Source organism: Melozone crissalis, unplaced genomic scaffold (genome assembly GCF_028551555.1).
Source record: "Melozone crissalis strain CALT ecotype California unplaced genomic scaffold, PUWL_Pcris_2 ptg000036l_1, whole genome shotgun sequence".
NCBI lineage: Eukaryota > Metazoa > Chordata > Aves > Passeriformes > Passerellidae > Melozone > Melozone crissalis.
The window spans coordinates 22109815-22125311 of NW_026535814.1; the positions used below are offsets into that span (position 1 = coordinate 22109815).

The window sequence follows — 15497 nt, forward strand, 5'->3', positions numbered from 1 at the left end:
TAGCCCCCAGCAGCCTGTGACAAGGGAGGGAGATGATTTGTTGGACATGGCTCAGGATGATGCAGGAAGAGCAGGGTTTCCCATCCCTGCCTCAGCTAGGTGCTCCCAGAGGGGCTTCCCCACGTTTCCCAAGGGATCCTGTTTTAGGAGCCTTGGCTGGGAGCCCTTGGCAGCTCTGCTCCCCAAGCACACAGCCGCTGGTGCTGGAGGCTTCCCTTCCACGCGGTGCCAGCAATCCTCCCTGACCCTTGTGTTCTCCTGGGCAAGGTCTCTCGTGAAGGGGGACTGGGATTTGCGGGATACATCCAAGCCCTCCAGCAGTGACCTGGAGTGACTCGGGCAGGTGTGCTCCGCAGGTCTGTGCTGCCGGAGCCATCTGTCCTTGGCAGGCGGTGCTGCAGTACCAGGGTGACAAACAGCGAGTGCCCTGCAGTACCAGGGTGACAAACAGCGAGTGCCCTGCAATACCCAGGGTGACAAACAGCGAGTGCCCTGCAATACCCAGGGTGACAAACAGCGAGTGCCCTGCAATACCCAGGGTGACAAACAGCGAGTGCCCTGCCTGGCAGAGCCCTGGGGTGCCTCTATCCCCCTGGTGTGGCCCAGGTCCCTGTTTCCTGAGGGGCAGGCAGCCCCAGCTGGCCACGGCAGCAGGAGGGCATGGGGGGCAGGATTGCCTGGGTGGGGCTGCAGCGGGGATGGACCAGGACAGCCAGAGGAGCTCTGCTGCCTGTTCCTGTCCTGACCCCTCTCTCTGCTGCCTGTTCCTGTCCTGAGCCCTCCCTGTTGCCTGTCCCTGTCCTGATCCCTGTCCCTGCTCAGGCTGCAGGAGCTCTGCTGCCTGTTCCTGTCCTGAGCCCTGTCTCTGCTGCCTCTTCCTGTCCTGAGCCTTCTCCATTTCCTCTTCCTGTCCTGAACCCTCTCTGCTGCCTATTCCTGTCCTGATCCCTGTCTGCTCACACTGGAGGAGCTCTGTTCCTGTCCTCTTCCCTGTCCTGATCCCTGTCCCTGCCCGGGCTGAAGGAGCTCTGTTCCTGTCCTCTTCCCTGTCCTGATCCCTGTCCCTGCCGTTCCAGGGGTACCTCTCCGAAGGCCTGGTGACCAAGTGGTACCGCTCCCCGCGCCTCCTCCTGTCTCCCAACAACTACACCAAAGCCATCGACATGTGGGCAGCCGGCTGCATCCTGGCCGAGATGCTGACCGGGAGGATGCTCTTCGCTGGTAGGTTTCTGTCTCACGTTGATTCCCTGTTCTCTTTCCCCTTTCCTTGCTACCCATTCCCAGGCATTCTAGCCCGGCCGAGGGAACTCCCCTGTGTGAGGAGGGGAGATGCTGGTGCCCTGTCCCAGGAGGTTTGTGCTCCATGCCGTGGATTTGGATCGTGATTGCTGTCTCCAAGCTGTTTTTTTCCTTTGAGGGAGGACATCTGGATGCCACCACTCATTTTGAGGATTTACCTGTAAGCACGAATTGACGCTGCAAAGGTGGAGTGCAAGAGGAGAAGACAACAAAGGCACAGCAAGGAGTTATCAGTGCAGATTCGAAGCTGAGCTCTGACGTTATTGAGAAGAAAATATGTATTTAATTGTCCCAAAAATGCTGTGTTGGGAGGAAAGCTGTGCTGATTCCCAAGCTGGGACATGGAGCCATTCCCTGCAGGAGGAGCAACTGCCCTGTGGCTGCTGCAGGAGCTGCTTCCCTGGCAATGCAGCACAGCACAGCCCAGCACAGCACAGCCCAGCACAGCTCCCCTGGGCTGTCTCTCGTGCCTGTCTGTGCTCTGGGTGATGAGGTTTAACGCGTTTGGTGAGCAGCTGCTCGCAGAGTTGTGTAAATAAATAACCAGCCCCGTTAATAATGGAGCAGGAGGAGGAGGTTTCCCTCTCGGGTATCTCAGCACCACTGAGCTCCACAGCCTCGGCTGCAGCTGCTCTTCCATAATTCTTTTGTGGAAGCTTAAAAATAAGCAGTCAGTACCCTTAGGAGGAGATCATTTTAATTGCCTCCCTTTCCTTCCTTATTTTCTTCCTCAATTTCTCCAAAGCTTTCCAGTCCAGAGGTTTCAGCTGTGAAAATTGTCCCTTTAACCTGTCTGCTCCTGGTGCTTCCTTGGGATATATTCTAGGGGCAGGGCACTGTCTGATCTTGCTGGGAGCTGCTGCAGTCTCTCACTCCTCAGGTCACACAGCAAAACAAGAGCTGCCTGCTGTGCTGCCCTGCCCACCCAGCACAGCTCCCGAGCATTTCTGGCTCTTCACGCTGTGCTTGACCCCTCTCTCAGCCCCAGCCAGCGTTTCCTTTTGCTCTCTGTGGATCCCAGGGTATAAGTGACGTTGCCTGGCACCACTGAGGTCTCCAAGGTGGTGCTTTAAGCTCGTTTTGTGGTAAGGCAGGGGCAGAGTAGCCCTGGGATGGGATGGGATGGGATGGGATGGGATGGGATGGGATGGGATGGGATGGGATGGGATGGGATGGATGTGTCCTCTGCCTGGGTGAGCTGAGCAGAGCAGCCACACAGGAACCTCCCCGGGCTGGATCCTGAGAGCGCCCAGCAGGTGCAGACCAGAGGTGATTAATTTGAGGTGATTAATTTGAGGTGATTTGAGGTGATTTGGTGACCAGAGGAGGGGTTTGGCACACCACGGGCTGGGCACACGCTGCGAGCATCCCTTGTTCTCTGCCTCCCAGCCTGGTGAAATCTCTTAATAATCCCCAGGGTGCTTGGTTAGTGTGTGGGGATCAAAACCAAGCTCAAAATACCAGCTCCTTTTGGGTGGCTTTGAAGATATGTCATTGTCCTGGGAGGCTGTGGCCCCCTGCCCCTTTTTCCTGCCTCCTCCCGTGCCAGCAGAGCAGGCAGAGCAGGGCTGGCACAGGCAGGGTGCCCTGGCGTCCTTTATCTGCTGGAGGAGAGCAAAGCCCAGCCCCAGAACAGATGAAACTCACAAACACCAAAAGGATTTGCCTTTGCTGCAGCTCTGCTCCTCTTGGCTGAGAGAAGGAGCTCAGCTCAGCCAGATGCAGCCTCTGTCCCTGCAGGATGAGAGCTCCCAAAGCTGCAGCCTCCCTCCCTGTGAAAAACTCCAGTCACTTGTTTTTAGAATTTTAAATGTTTAATATTAATCAAACGGTTATAAAATAGTAATATAATTAGAGTAATAATAATTTGGACAATTTGAATTAGGACAATATGAGACAATAGAGACAAAGAGTTACGGATGTCTGGGTACCTTTTCTGGGCAGCACCAGCCCGAAAAAGGACACACGGTTAACAGAGGATTAACGCTTAAAAGCAACAGCCTGTTGCATATTCATACACTTCATACATGATGCATAAATTCCATTCAAACACAGGATTTTGTCTGGTTAGTGTTAACTTCTTCCTCTTAATCATAACAGCACCTTCGAGGCAGGAAGAAGTTCGTTTCTTCTGATAAGAGAGCAATGGATTCTTTTTCTATGAAAGATTGAGGTGTCCTGGGGCTGCTATCTGCTGTGAGTGCCTCATTCCTGTAATAGAAAAAAAAAATATCCCACTTACATAGTTCTTATTTTAACTACAAAAGTTACCTTTTAGCTACAAGACTGCACTTATCATATTATTAAAATGTTAATACAGCACTACTAATCAATATATAAAAATACATATGGTAAATACCTGCGTAGAGCCATACAATGTGCATTTTTCACACTCCCTGCAGGGTGAGCCCTGCACAGAGCCCTGGGTGGGCAGAAATGAGAAATGAGAGAAACGAGAGCAGTGTGGTTCAGAGGAAGCTCCATCCATGCAGCAGCGCCTTGCCCTGGGTAAATGGTTTCTAGAGAGTGCAGTTTAAATTGAGTGCTTAGCATAAATCAATATAATTAACTCGGCAGTCTATCCGGGGTGCTTGAGCAAGGCAGGTAAGTGAAGGTGATTGGTGGTTCGGGGTAGATGTCGCACACTGCTTCCATTCTCCCACAGGGATTTTCTGGCTGTGCCACAGCTCAGGGAGAGCAGGACATGCCCAGCAGCTGGAGCCTGGATTGCAGGCCTGGCAGAGCTCCCCTGCAGCAGCAGCAGCAGCACAGAAAATGGGGAAAAGTGTCCCTGGCTGAGCAGCTGCAGCTCCCTCCAGTGTCCCTTCCACCCAAAGCAGCAGCAGTGGAAGCAGCAGTAATGGGGAAAGGGGAGAAAAAAGGAGAAAAAAGGAGAAAAAAGGAGGGAAAAGGATGAAAAAGGAAAAGAGATCTGTCCTTGCAGATCTCCGTGGGGTTCACCAGTGGGGCTGTGCTGTGGCCAAGAGCCAGAGATGGCACAGGGGCTTTTCCCGTGGGATCAGGGCTCACTGCCAGGGCTTGGGTGCTCCCTGGAGAAGGCTCTCTTCTCCAAGATGTGGTGCAGAGCTCCTCGTTCTCTCCCTGGGTAACCACAGCCTGCTGCGTTTATTCTGCCCCTGATTCGTGTTCTCCTTTTCAGGAGTTAATACCTTCAGAAAAAGGTCCCTGGGAATTCCATAAATAGAGGATAATGGAAGAGAATGGGGTTTCTCGGGAGCCATAATTCAAGGCTTCCAGCGCTGCATTAGCAGCTCCTTTGTGTGACTGAACACGGTGTCTCTTGGCTGCCAGGTATCTTCGGCTGGGGCTGCACTGAGGGAAAAGCCGCAGAGGCTTTGTGACTTTTATCACCCTGTAATTTGGATCACAGCTGGGGAATTAGCCTGGCTAACAAGGTGCTCATTTCCTGCTAGATATCTTCAGTTTCCCCTGGAGTCACGCTGCGAATCTCTGAGTGACCTAAAATTAGTCCTTGTGTAGGAAAGTGGATTAATCTGCCAGGACTGACAGGGCAAGGGCGTCCCTGCCTTTGTCCCCTTGCTCTGCCTCGCTGACTGAGCGGCTGTGTGTGGTGGTGGTGGCCAGCTGGGCTCTGTCAGCATCACTTGGGGCTGCTGAGGTCGCTGCTGTGCCACTGAGCTGTGCCATGTGGCCTGGCAGTGGCCGTGGCCGCCGCTCTGGGCTGGATGGGAGAGAGTCTGCCAACATCACTGACTGTCCCCAGGGGGCTGTGCTGGGGTCAGCGCTGTGTGTGCTGCTCTTGTTGGGCCCCCTGATGGGGGAAAACCTCCTTTCAACAACTCTGTGCCAGGATTGAGAGACTTTTTTGGGTCTTCATGTTGCTATTAATTGTTATCTTATCAGAAGTCCAACACGCCGTCTGCACCAGACTTAGCGTGCAAGAAAGTGCAGCAAAAATGGTCACAAGATGTGTAGTTTCAAGGTCTTCTAAAGCTGTTTTATCCAATTAACTCTTAAAACGTGCTTTATTTCCACCTTTCCACCATTACTAATCCTTTGTCTGTCCATGTAACCTCTGCACTGAGGCTTCCCCACCCAATCACCCTGTGCCACCAACACTGCAGAAGAATGAGGAGGAGGAGGAGGAGGAGGAGGAGGAGGAGGAGGAGGAGGAGGAGAACAACAAGAAGAAGATCAAGAAGAACAAGAAGAACAAGAACAACAACAACAAGAATAAGAATAAGAAGCAGCCCAGACAACAGCCAAGATCCTCCATCTTGCCTCCTATCTACCTCTATATTAAAACCCCAAAACTCTAAATTTCTCACCCTGTGACAAACTACACTGTTCTCTATTGTCCATTTCACACACTTGTGGGCTCCAATCCGTCCCAAAGCCTTGGAAGCCCTCTCCATGGGCGAAGGTTAAAGGCAGTATTTCCCTGGGGGTCAGGACCCCTCAGAGCAGGCAGGGAAATATTCCCAGTGCCCTGGGTTCCAGCAAGCTCCATGGGTGTGAGTCTGGAAAACTCGTGCTGACCCACAGGAGCTCTGGGCTGTGGAGAGGGGGCCCTGCAAACGCCAGGGGACCTCCACAAGAACAGCGTTGGCTCAGGGCAATCAGTCCCCATGTCATGAGAGAGGCCTTCCCTCCCTCCCTGCTGGCTGATCAGCAGTGCTGCCCATCCGTGGGACTGACTCTCCTTGTGGATGGGATGGGCACTGGTCACCACTGAAGCAGCCTGAAATCCACGGCTGGGCCAGCAGGGGCTTGGTAGCCTGATGTAGTCAACCTAGGACACCTGAAAATCCTCATTGTTTTGGCTGCCCCAGGCTGCTCCATGCTGGTCCTGCCTCTGAGGATGGGGCATTTCTGACCATTCCTAACCATTTCCATTTTCTAACTATTCCTGGCAGGCAGAAATCCAGCGGTGCAGCTCCATATTCCCACCAGGCTCCTCTGCCCTTGCAGGAGGCTGGAAATCCCCACGGATGTCACCTCTTGGTGGCATCCAGGAGAGCCTGGAGAGTGGGAATAGCTCTCACTGATGGGGTGCTCTGTTTGGCTGTGCTGCTGCTCTCCTCCCAGTGATGGGCAGCCAGCCCTGAGCGGGGCTTGAGGGTGTACAGATAAATGTGTCCTGAAGGAAAAGGACTGAAAACAAAATGGCACATGGCATTGTCACCACCAGAGTTGTGACTTGGTGCCTAGCAGCTGCTGGAATATGGTCAGAAAACACCTTTCCTCCTGCATTCCTTTAGAGGTGGAGCTGGGGGACCCCTGGGGCTGGCAATACCCCACGCCCACCCCAGTTTAACTCCTGTGTCTGGTCTCACTGCTCTCTCCTCCTTCTCCCTGCTCAGGGGGCCACGAGCTGGAGCAGATGCAGCTGATCCTGGAGACCATCCCCGTGATCCACCAGGAGGACAAGGAGGAGCTGCTGAAGGTGATGCCCATGTTCATCAACAGCACGTGGGAGGTGCGGAAGCCGCTGCGCAAGCTGCTGCCCGAGGTGGACAGTGAAGGTACCGTGGTGCCCCCGCGGCTTCCCCAGCTGCTGTGTGCCCCAAAACTGTCACAGTGTGTGTTAGTCCTGGCTAGGTGATACAGGGACGTGACAGACCCCCCTTTTGAGCTCTGCAGAATCCCAGCTACCAGGGAGGTTCACAGAAACCAGCACAGAAACAAAATCTGCAGCACAGGCCAGGGGTGGAACTGGGGTAACTTTATTTGATGGTCAAACTCCCCAATTCCAGGGTTCCAGGCCCTGAACTGAGGGAAAATAACAGTTTATAAACAGGAGGAGGTCTCAGGGGAGGATGCAATCTCTAGCTAATCAGGAGAGCTGGGGGTGGAACACAAGACAGGGAATACAATGCGCAAGCCAATGGAGGATTTCAAGGGAAGGGAACAGCTTGGGACAGGAGGGGTTAACAACTGGATATGGAAGAGGGTTTGAAACTTGGCAGGGAGTAACTAGGTAACAAACAGAGAAACCACACTTAACTAAACTGAATAACCAAAAAGCAAGTCTGTGCCACACCAAAGACAGGGGGAGAAAAGTACAGAGGGATTAGGAAACCAGAATAAACAGTAAACATGCCAAATAAAACCACACACTACACCAGCCGTGTCCCCGGAGCTGCTTCTAGGAGTGCCAGGGTTGCTGTCCTGCAAGGCCCAGGGCCTGAGCTCTGGGGAGGGGGATGCACACCCCTGGGGGTCCCGGCTGTAGCTCAGATGTCCCCAGCGCTGTCCCCTCACAGGCAGCCTGTCCCCGGGCCCTGCTGCAGGACAGGGCTGTGATGCTGTGGCTCGCTCACAGGTGTCTCCTAAGGGTGAAACACACTTCCAGGGCCCTTTGGAGTGCATCCCACGTGTCTCCCTGAGCTGTGAGCGAGGGCTCGGCCCAGAGGCTCTTTCCCAGTCTGCAGCTGTGCAGCCCAGCGAGGGACAGGCTCTTCCTCACAAACACCCCACTCCTGAGATAGGTGTTACAGACAGGAATATGAATCAGTGCTTCCCTGAGCTCCTTCTGAGGGTTAAACCAGGCCTGCTTTGGGAAGAGCTCAGGAGCAGGCTCAGCTCACCTTCTGGAGTGACTCTTCATGTGAGAGGCTCAGCCCAGAGGCTCTTTCCCAGCCCCATCTGTTCCCTCACTGTGCCCCTGGCCTGAGCACAGCTGTGCAACTGCAGGACAGGCTCTTCCTCACAAACACCCCACTCCTGAGATAGGTGTTACAGACAGGAATATGAATCAGTGCTCCCTTGAGCTCCCTCTGAGGGCTAAACCAGGCCTGCTTTGGGAAGAGCTCAGGAGCAGGCTCAGCTCACCTTCTGGAGTGACTCTTTGTGTGAGAGGTGCCGTCCCTGGCTCAGCCCAGAGGCTCTTTCCCAGCCCCATCTGTTCCCTCTCTGTGCCTCTGGCCTGAGCACAGCTGTGCAACTGCAGGACAGGGTTTCCTTCACAAACACCCCACTCCTGAGATGGGTGTTACAGACAGGAACATCAACCACTGCTCTCCTGAGCTCCTTCTGAGATTTAAAACAGGGTTAAACCAGGCCTGCTTTTGGGAAGAGGTCAGGAGCAGGCTCATCTCACGTTCAGGAGTGACTCTCCATGTGAGAGGTGCCGAGCCTGGCCTTGGGGACACAATATCCATGGGCCCAGGGCTGTGTCAGCCTCCAGTGAGCAGCAGCAGATTTATTCCCTGCCGTGGCTGCAGGAGGAAAGGTCAGCCCTGCCCCTCACATTATTCACTGTCATTTCCCTGCCTCTCTGACCTGTGCTATATCACAATATATAACCCATAATGGGTTTTTGTGACCTTACAGAGCAATTGACTCCTTCCTGCTTAATTAGTCTGAGCCATGAGGTAATCTCACGGGCGACAGTCAGAAATTGGTTAATGTTTGAGCTCTGGGGCAGCACGTGTGGCTGTCCTTCCTGCTGAGGGGTTCTACCCCTACAGAAACTATCCCATTCACACAATTGCACCTTCAGTGGGGATGTTCCTGGAGGTTTCAGTACGAAGCTGTATCTGAAGAAAGGCATTATTCCTGTTTTTGTTGCCTGAACTCAAAGGGACTTTCCCATGAAAGGATCAACTGGATAAGCAACAACTTCAGTGGCAGGATTTTACCTTTCCACATAACCTCAGTAAATGGAATCATCAAAGCAATCATAGCCAGCCCTCTACGTTTAGGTTTAATTGCACTTAAATTCTTCCCTGTCATCACAGAAAGAGTTCACGCACCACATTCCTTCTAAAATTACTTTAGCCACTCAGAATTCTTCAAACATTAATGGGTAAAATAATTTCATGGCACCGGTCACACCAAAGGCTTTTAAAAGTTGCAGTAAATCTAATCCACTCCAGTGGGGCCTAAGAGGTGAAATCAGCTGTCTGAAACACAGAGTGCTTGTCAAGTGTATCTGAGGGTGTGGAGTCAGATCCCAGCACCTTCCAAAGGCCTTTTTGGGGTGGTATCTCAGCTCTGTGCTGGTTTGGGGTGCCAGCTCTGTGCTGGGATCTCAGCTCTGTGCTGGGCTGGGATCTCAGCTCTGGGCTGGAATCTCAGCTCTGTGCTGTGCTGGGATCTCAGCTCTGTGCTGTGCTGGGATCTCAGCTCTGTGCTGGAATCTCAGCTCTGTGCTGGGATCTCAGCTCTGTGCTGGGATCTCAGCTCTGTGCTGGGCTGGGATGCGATCCCAGCTCTGTGCTGAGATCTGGGGCTGTAGCTCTGTGTGTGTGACCCCTGTGCTGTCCTGCACAGCTCTGAGGGTGCTCTCGCAGTCATTCCCTGGCCATGCTGCAGGAGGTGACAGGAGGTGACACCTGAGGCTGCAGGGCTGCTCCCCTGCAAGCCCACAGCTCCATGAGGGGACCCCAGCAAGGACAGAAGTGCCTGGCTTGGGTCGACCTGAGGTGGCCTTTAACTCATCCCTTGCTCCAGGGGGATTTGCTGGGTGGGCTCCGTGAGGCTTGTCCTGACAAGGGGGCTATTTCTGCTTTTGAAGAATGGTGAGCTTGTGTATCTCTGCCTCACAGCCATTGATTTTCTGGAGAAAATTCTGACATTTAACCCCATGGACCGGCTGACGGCTGAGATGGGCCTGCAGCACCCCTACATGAGCCCCTACTCCTGCCCCGAGGACGAGCCGGTGTCGCAGCACCCGTTCCGCATCGAGGACGAGATCGATGACATCCTGCTCATGGAGGCCAACCAGAGCCAGATGTCCAACTGGGACAGGTACCACGGCTGGGCTGGGCTGCCGAGGCCTTTTGGAACTTGGGGTTTATTGCAAAGGGCCTGGGTGCAGGGCCCTGCTGGGATTTGGGGTTCATTGCAAAGGGCCTGGGTGCAGGGCCCTGCTGGGATTTGGGGTTTATTGCACAGGGCCTGGGTGCAGGGCCCTGCTGGGATTTGGGGTTCATTGCACAGGGCCTGGGTGCAGGGCCCTGCTGGGATTTGGGGTTTATTGCAAAGGGCCTGGGTGCAGGGCCCTGCTGGGATTTGGGGTTCATTGCAAAGGGCCTGGGTGCAGGGCCCTGCTGGGATTTGGGGTTTATTGCAAAGGGCCTGGGTGCAGGGCCCTGCTGGGATTTGGGGTTATTGCAAAGGGCCTGGGTGCAGGGCCCTGCTGGGATTTGGGGTTTATTGCAGAGGGCCTGGGTGCAGGGCCCTGCTGGGATTTGGGGTTTATTGCAAAGGGCCTGGGTGCAGGGCCCTGCTGGGATATGGGGTTTATTGCACAGGGCCTGGGTGCAGGGCCCTGCTGGGATTTGGGGTTCATTGCACAGGGCCTGGGTGCAGGGCCCTGCTGGGATTTGGGGTTTATTGCACAGGGCCTGGGTGCAGGGCCCTGCTGGGATTTGGGGTTCATTGCACAGGGCCTGGGTGCAGGGCCCTGCTGGGATTTGGGGTTCATTGCAAAGGGCCTGGGTGCAGGGCCCTGCTGGGATTTGGGGTTTATTGCAAAGGGCTTGGGTGCAGGGGCCTGCTGGGATTTGGGGTTCATTGCAAAGGGCCTGGGTGCAGGGCCCTGCTGGGATTTGGGGTTCATTGCAAAGGGCCTGGGTGCAGGGCCCTGCTGGGATTTGGGGTTTATTGCAAAGGGCCTGGGTGCAGGGCCCTGCTGGGATTTGGGGTTCATTGCACAGGGCCTGGGTGCAGGGCCCTGCTGGGATTTGGGGTTCATTGCACAGGGCCTGGGTGCAGGGCCCTGCTGGGATTTGGGGTTCATTGCAAAGGGCCTGGGTGCAGGGCCCTGCTGGGATTTGGGGTTCATTGCAAAGGGCCTGGGTGCAGGGCCCTGCTGGGATTTAGGGTTTATTGCAAAGGGCCTGGGTGCCGGGCCCTGCTGGGATTTGGGGTTTATTGCAAAGGGCCTGGGTGCAGGGCCCTGCTGGGATTTGGGGTTTATTGCAAAGGGCCTGGGTGCAGGGCCCTGCTGGGAGCTGCAGCCACAGCTCAGAGCAGATCTGAGAGAAGTAAAGAGAGTGATAAAGAGGATGAGAGAGAGAGGATAAGAGGATAAGAGAGTAAGAGAGTGAGGTTCCCGTTACAATACAATAAATCATCTTCTGTGTGGAATATTCTGATTCTCACTAACCAATCTAGCACAAGATACAAATCCTATAGCATTTCCATACAGCCTATAGGAATTACATCACCACACTGTGTTACACTTTAAACCCTAAAAACTCCTCTTTGGGCCCCTTCTGCCAAGCTGTAGGGTCTGCTCTGACCCTTGGGCCTGTCTGCAAGCAGAGGGTGTTGTTCCATCAAAAGGGGATTACCTTCAGCTGGCCACACCATTGTTTTCCCATTGTTCAGTAAATGAGGGATCTCAAAGCTTGATTTCATTTCAATCTCACTTACAGTTTCCATATTCTCAAAATCTTTTGCCAAGCAATCATATCTATAAGGTTTTCATGTTTCACCTTCCCCAATACCCCTGGCATGGCTGGGTTCCACCATGCCTGTTCAGACCCCTGAAAGATGCCTGCTTTTCCCTCTTTGTGCCATGCTGTAACTCCAGCCCAAGCTGGTGCCTCGCTGAAGCTGCCCAGAGGCTCCTCCTGGCTTCCACAGGGACCAGAAGCTGAGCCTGCACATCCCTGTACATCACTGAGTGCCTTTCTGCTCTTGGTTTTCAGCCTAGGTTGTCTTCATGTGGGTCTAAGTGGCTCTGCAGCCCCTTCCTCTGCCCTCTGTCCCTGTAGTACAGGTACAAAATAATGTAATTCTTGTACCTTTTGGGCACAGGGCCTGATTTGGAGTTCTATATTCACCACTTTTCAAGGTGCATCACCCCGGAGGACCTTGTAAAAAGCCCTGAGTTGAGCTGACGTTTAAATGGTTTGCTGGAAGCTGCACTGGAAGTTTAGAACAGCTCCAAGCCTTGAGCTGAGGTCTTTCACGTTCCAGGTGATTACCCCAGTCACTGGCCAGTCCCAGCACTGGGGCAGGCAGGACAAAATAAGCAGATAAGAATTAATTTAAAAGGTTCAGTTTTCTGTACAGCTCCTTCCAGGTGTGGGGCATGAACTGGCTGAGGATGGCTGCAGCATTGCTCCCCTCTGCAGAGCAGTTAAATCTCCTCACCCTACTGATCCACTGGGTTCCACCAGCACTGAAAAATTATCTGAAGGCATCCCTCCCTGCCCTTGCCTGCACTGTCTGTGCCTGAGCAAGCAGATGTGGGAGACAGCCAGGGCAAGGTCATCAGAGTGGGGTCTGGGGGCTCACTCAGGCAGGGAGGAGGGCTGGAAGCAGGATACCCACCCTCAGTGCATCCCCACACGTTGGGAAGGATGAAAGTTTGACAAGAAAGTCTCACAGATCTGTGTGCTCGGCAGAAAGATTTTTAAATGTAGAGTCTGGTGAAGGAATAGAGATGGAAGCAAGTTATGATATAGAAGAAAAGAATTGCTGAGCCAGTCTTACTGGATAACCAAGGAGGCAAAGGGTGTGTTTGTTAGAAGGGGTTTTTATGGCTTAGAGCAAAGGATAAACCCACCCCAAACAAGAGGATGTTTTTACCAAGCAGGAAGAGAGCACAGGCAAGCAAGCCTGCCAATGTGGCAAGTAGAAAAAAGGTCTCAGAATTTTCCACTGCAAGCAAACTGAACAACAACTTCCAGCTTAATCTGTAAGGTACGAAATTTAGTGATTGGAGAGCAGTAACACGAATATGGTAATTACAGTAGTTATGATAGGCCATAGGTAAAAGTTAAGGTATGGATTGGTTCTACCGTATTAAGATGCTCAGCAAAGTCTATAATGCATTGTAACCAAAACCAAAGGGTCTCCAGGCCTGCCTGCAGCTGGAGCTGACAGCTGTGGGCACAACTCTGTCACCCACCACCCTGGCCTGCTGTGACCTCTTGGATACAATAAACTGCGTTTTGGAGAGCCCCTGGAGCCCCACATCCCTCATTTCAGCTCTTACACCCACAGCCCCAGCGCCCCTGCCCCAGAGCAGCAGCTCAGGGCTGGAGGCTCCCTGTCACCTTCTCCTTGCTGTGACACAAGGGGCTGAGGCTGTCCTGCCCCCAGCTGGGGACATCCATGCCAGGCTGGGGGCTCTGCAGCACGAGCCAGCTGTTGTGGGGACAGCAGGTGACTTGGGCTGTGTGCTGTGGGACACCTGAGGAGCGGCTGATTGCTGTGGCAGGGCCCCAGTACCCGGATAACGCGTTCCACAGGCAGCTCAGCCAGGAGCCAGTGAATCAGGGGGCACTGGGAGAGCCCTGGGTGCTGTCTGGACTTCAGGAGAAGCTGTCACTGAGCAAGGTGACCCTCCAGGAATGCTCTGGGCCCTTGACATCAGAACAAACTGGTGACGCCCAGCCTCAGTGGGATTGTTCACAGAATTCACAGAATTCACAGAATCCCCAGGTTGGAAGAGACCTTCAAGACCACCCAGTCCAACCCAGCCCCAGCACCTCAACCAAACCCTGGCATTCAGTGCTGCATCCAGGCTTTGTTAAACCCATCCAGGGATGGGGACTCCACCACCTCCTCAGACAGGCCATTCCAGAACTTTATAATTCTCTCTGTGAAAAGCTTTTTCCTAATATCCAACCTACATTTCCCTTGGCATGGCTTGAGACTGTGTCCCCTGGTTCTGTCAGTTTTAAGTTCATGTCTTTTACTGTTCTGTCACCAAACAGGAAGGGCTCAGCCGAGGTCCCTGTCCATGGGCTGAGGGGCAGATTGGTAATTATTGCTGTTAATCATGTTTTAGTCCTGAGTGGAGGGGCAGATTGGTAATTATTGCTGTTAATCAAGTTTTAGTCCTGAATGGAGGGGAGGTGATCGACACCTAAAGGAAGGGGCCACCAGGTTTGGTTGTTGGGCTCTCATTCCTGCATCTCAGGCTGTTGATACATAAAAATTATTGGCCCCCTGGCATTTTGAGGCAGAAGAAGGCTCTCTGTGCTGCCAGTAAGAGGTTAACCCAGCAGGCAGAAGGCCAGGGAGCCGCAGCAGTGCTCGGGTGGCTCGGGCAGTGCTGCTGCTGGCAGCGGGGCCGTGCTGCTGCCCATGTCTCACAGCAGCGTGTCTTTGGCAGGTACCACATCAGCCTCTCCTCCGACCTGGACTGGAGGCACGACAAGCACCACGACATGGACGAGGTGCAGCGGGACCCGCGGGCGGGCTCGGAGCCCGCGGCGGAGGAGGCGCAGGTGGACCCGAGGAAATACTCGCAGAGCAGCTCGGAGCGCTTCCTGGAGCTCTCCCACTCCTCCATGGACCGGGTGTTTGATGCCGACTGCGGGAAGTCGTGTGATTACAAGGTGGGATCGCCCTCCTACCTGGACAAGCTGCTGTGGAGGGACAGCAAGCCCCACCACTACTCAGAGCCCAAGCTCATCCTGGATTTATCCCACTGGAAAAGGGCCACCATAGCGCCCGCGGCTGAGCTGTCGCTGGAAGAGGAGCCCTCCAACCTGTTCCTGGAGATCGCGCAGTGGGTGAAGAGCACGCAGGCGGGGCTGGAGTGCCCCGGCTCCCTGCCGGAGATGCAGGAGCGGAGCCTGCCCTCCTCTCCTCACCGCCTGCACAAGGAGCCCGCCGCCGTCAGCGGCGACACCGACCCCGACTTCGACCTGGACGTCTTCATCTCCAGGGCGCTGAAGCTTTGCACAAAGCCCGAGGACCTGCCCGACAACAAGCTCAACGAGATCAACGGGGCGTGCATCTCGGAGCACCCCGGGGACATGGTGCAGGCAGAGGTGTTCCAGAAGGAGCGGTGGTGAGGGCCCCAGCCCCGCCGCGTCCCCTGCCCACGCTGTACCAAACGCCTTTGCCAGGAAAGGCAAGCACAAACCACACGCCCCCCTGGATGCCTTAGAAGTGCTTCTAAGGGGATTGAGAGGTGCGAGTGAAATACTGAGTTCCTTACACTGCCTTAACAATCTTGCCTTGCGATCTCTGGGACCTGTTTGAAACTTAAATGTACGAGGGGGAAAACGACGGTACATGGTAGGTTTGCAAACAGTAGTCAAATAGACTTCTTTTCCTCTCTTTTTCTATGGCAACTTGAAAGGACAAGGACAAAAATTAACATTTTCAGTGTGGTCACATACCCTCCTGGTTGGACAGGTTCCCAAAATGCCGAACTTTGAGTCTCTCTGAGGGCGCCTCTGTGAGCACAGGTATGGAATAAAGTGATGCCAGCCATCAGTCAGCACTGAATGGAA

The 15497-nt window shown here is 54.1% G+C and overlaps 1 protein-coding gene across 1 annotated transcript in view; it reads left to right on the forward strand.

Moving 5' to 3' along the window:
- Positions 1-15137, forward strand: part of MAPK4 (mitogen-activated protein kinase 4) — a 55503-nt gene extending 40366 nt beyond the window's left edge. Inside the window, exons 3-6 of the mRNA XM_054283569.1 lie at positions 1077-1221; positions 6645-6806; positions 9834-10035; positions 14366-15137. Coding sequence (XP_054139544.1) covers positions 1077-1221; positions 6645-6806; positions 9834-10035; positions 14366-15053 — 1197 coding nt within the window. The 3' untranslated portion in view covers positions 15054-15137. The remainder of the gene's footprint in view (positions 1-1076; positions 1222-6644; positions 6807-9833; positions 10036-14365) is intronic.
- Positions 15138-15497: the final 360 nt, after the last annotated feature.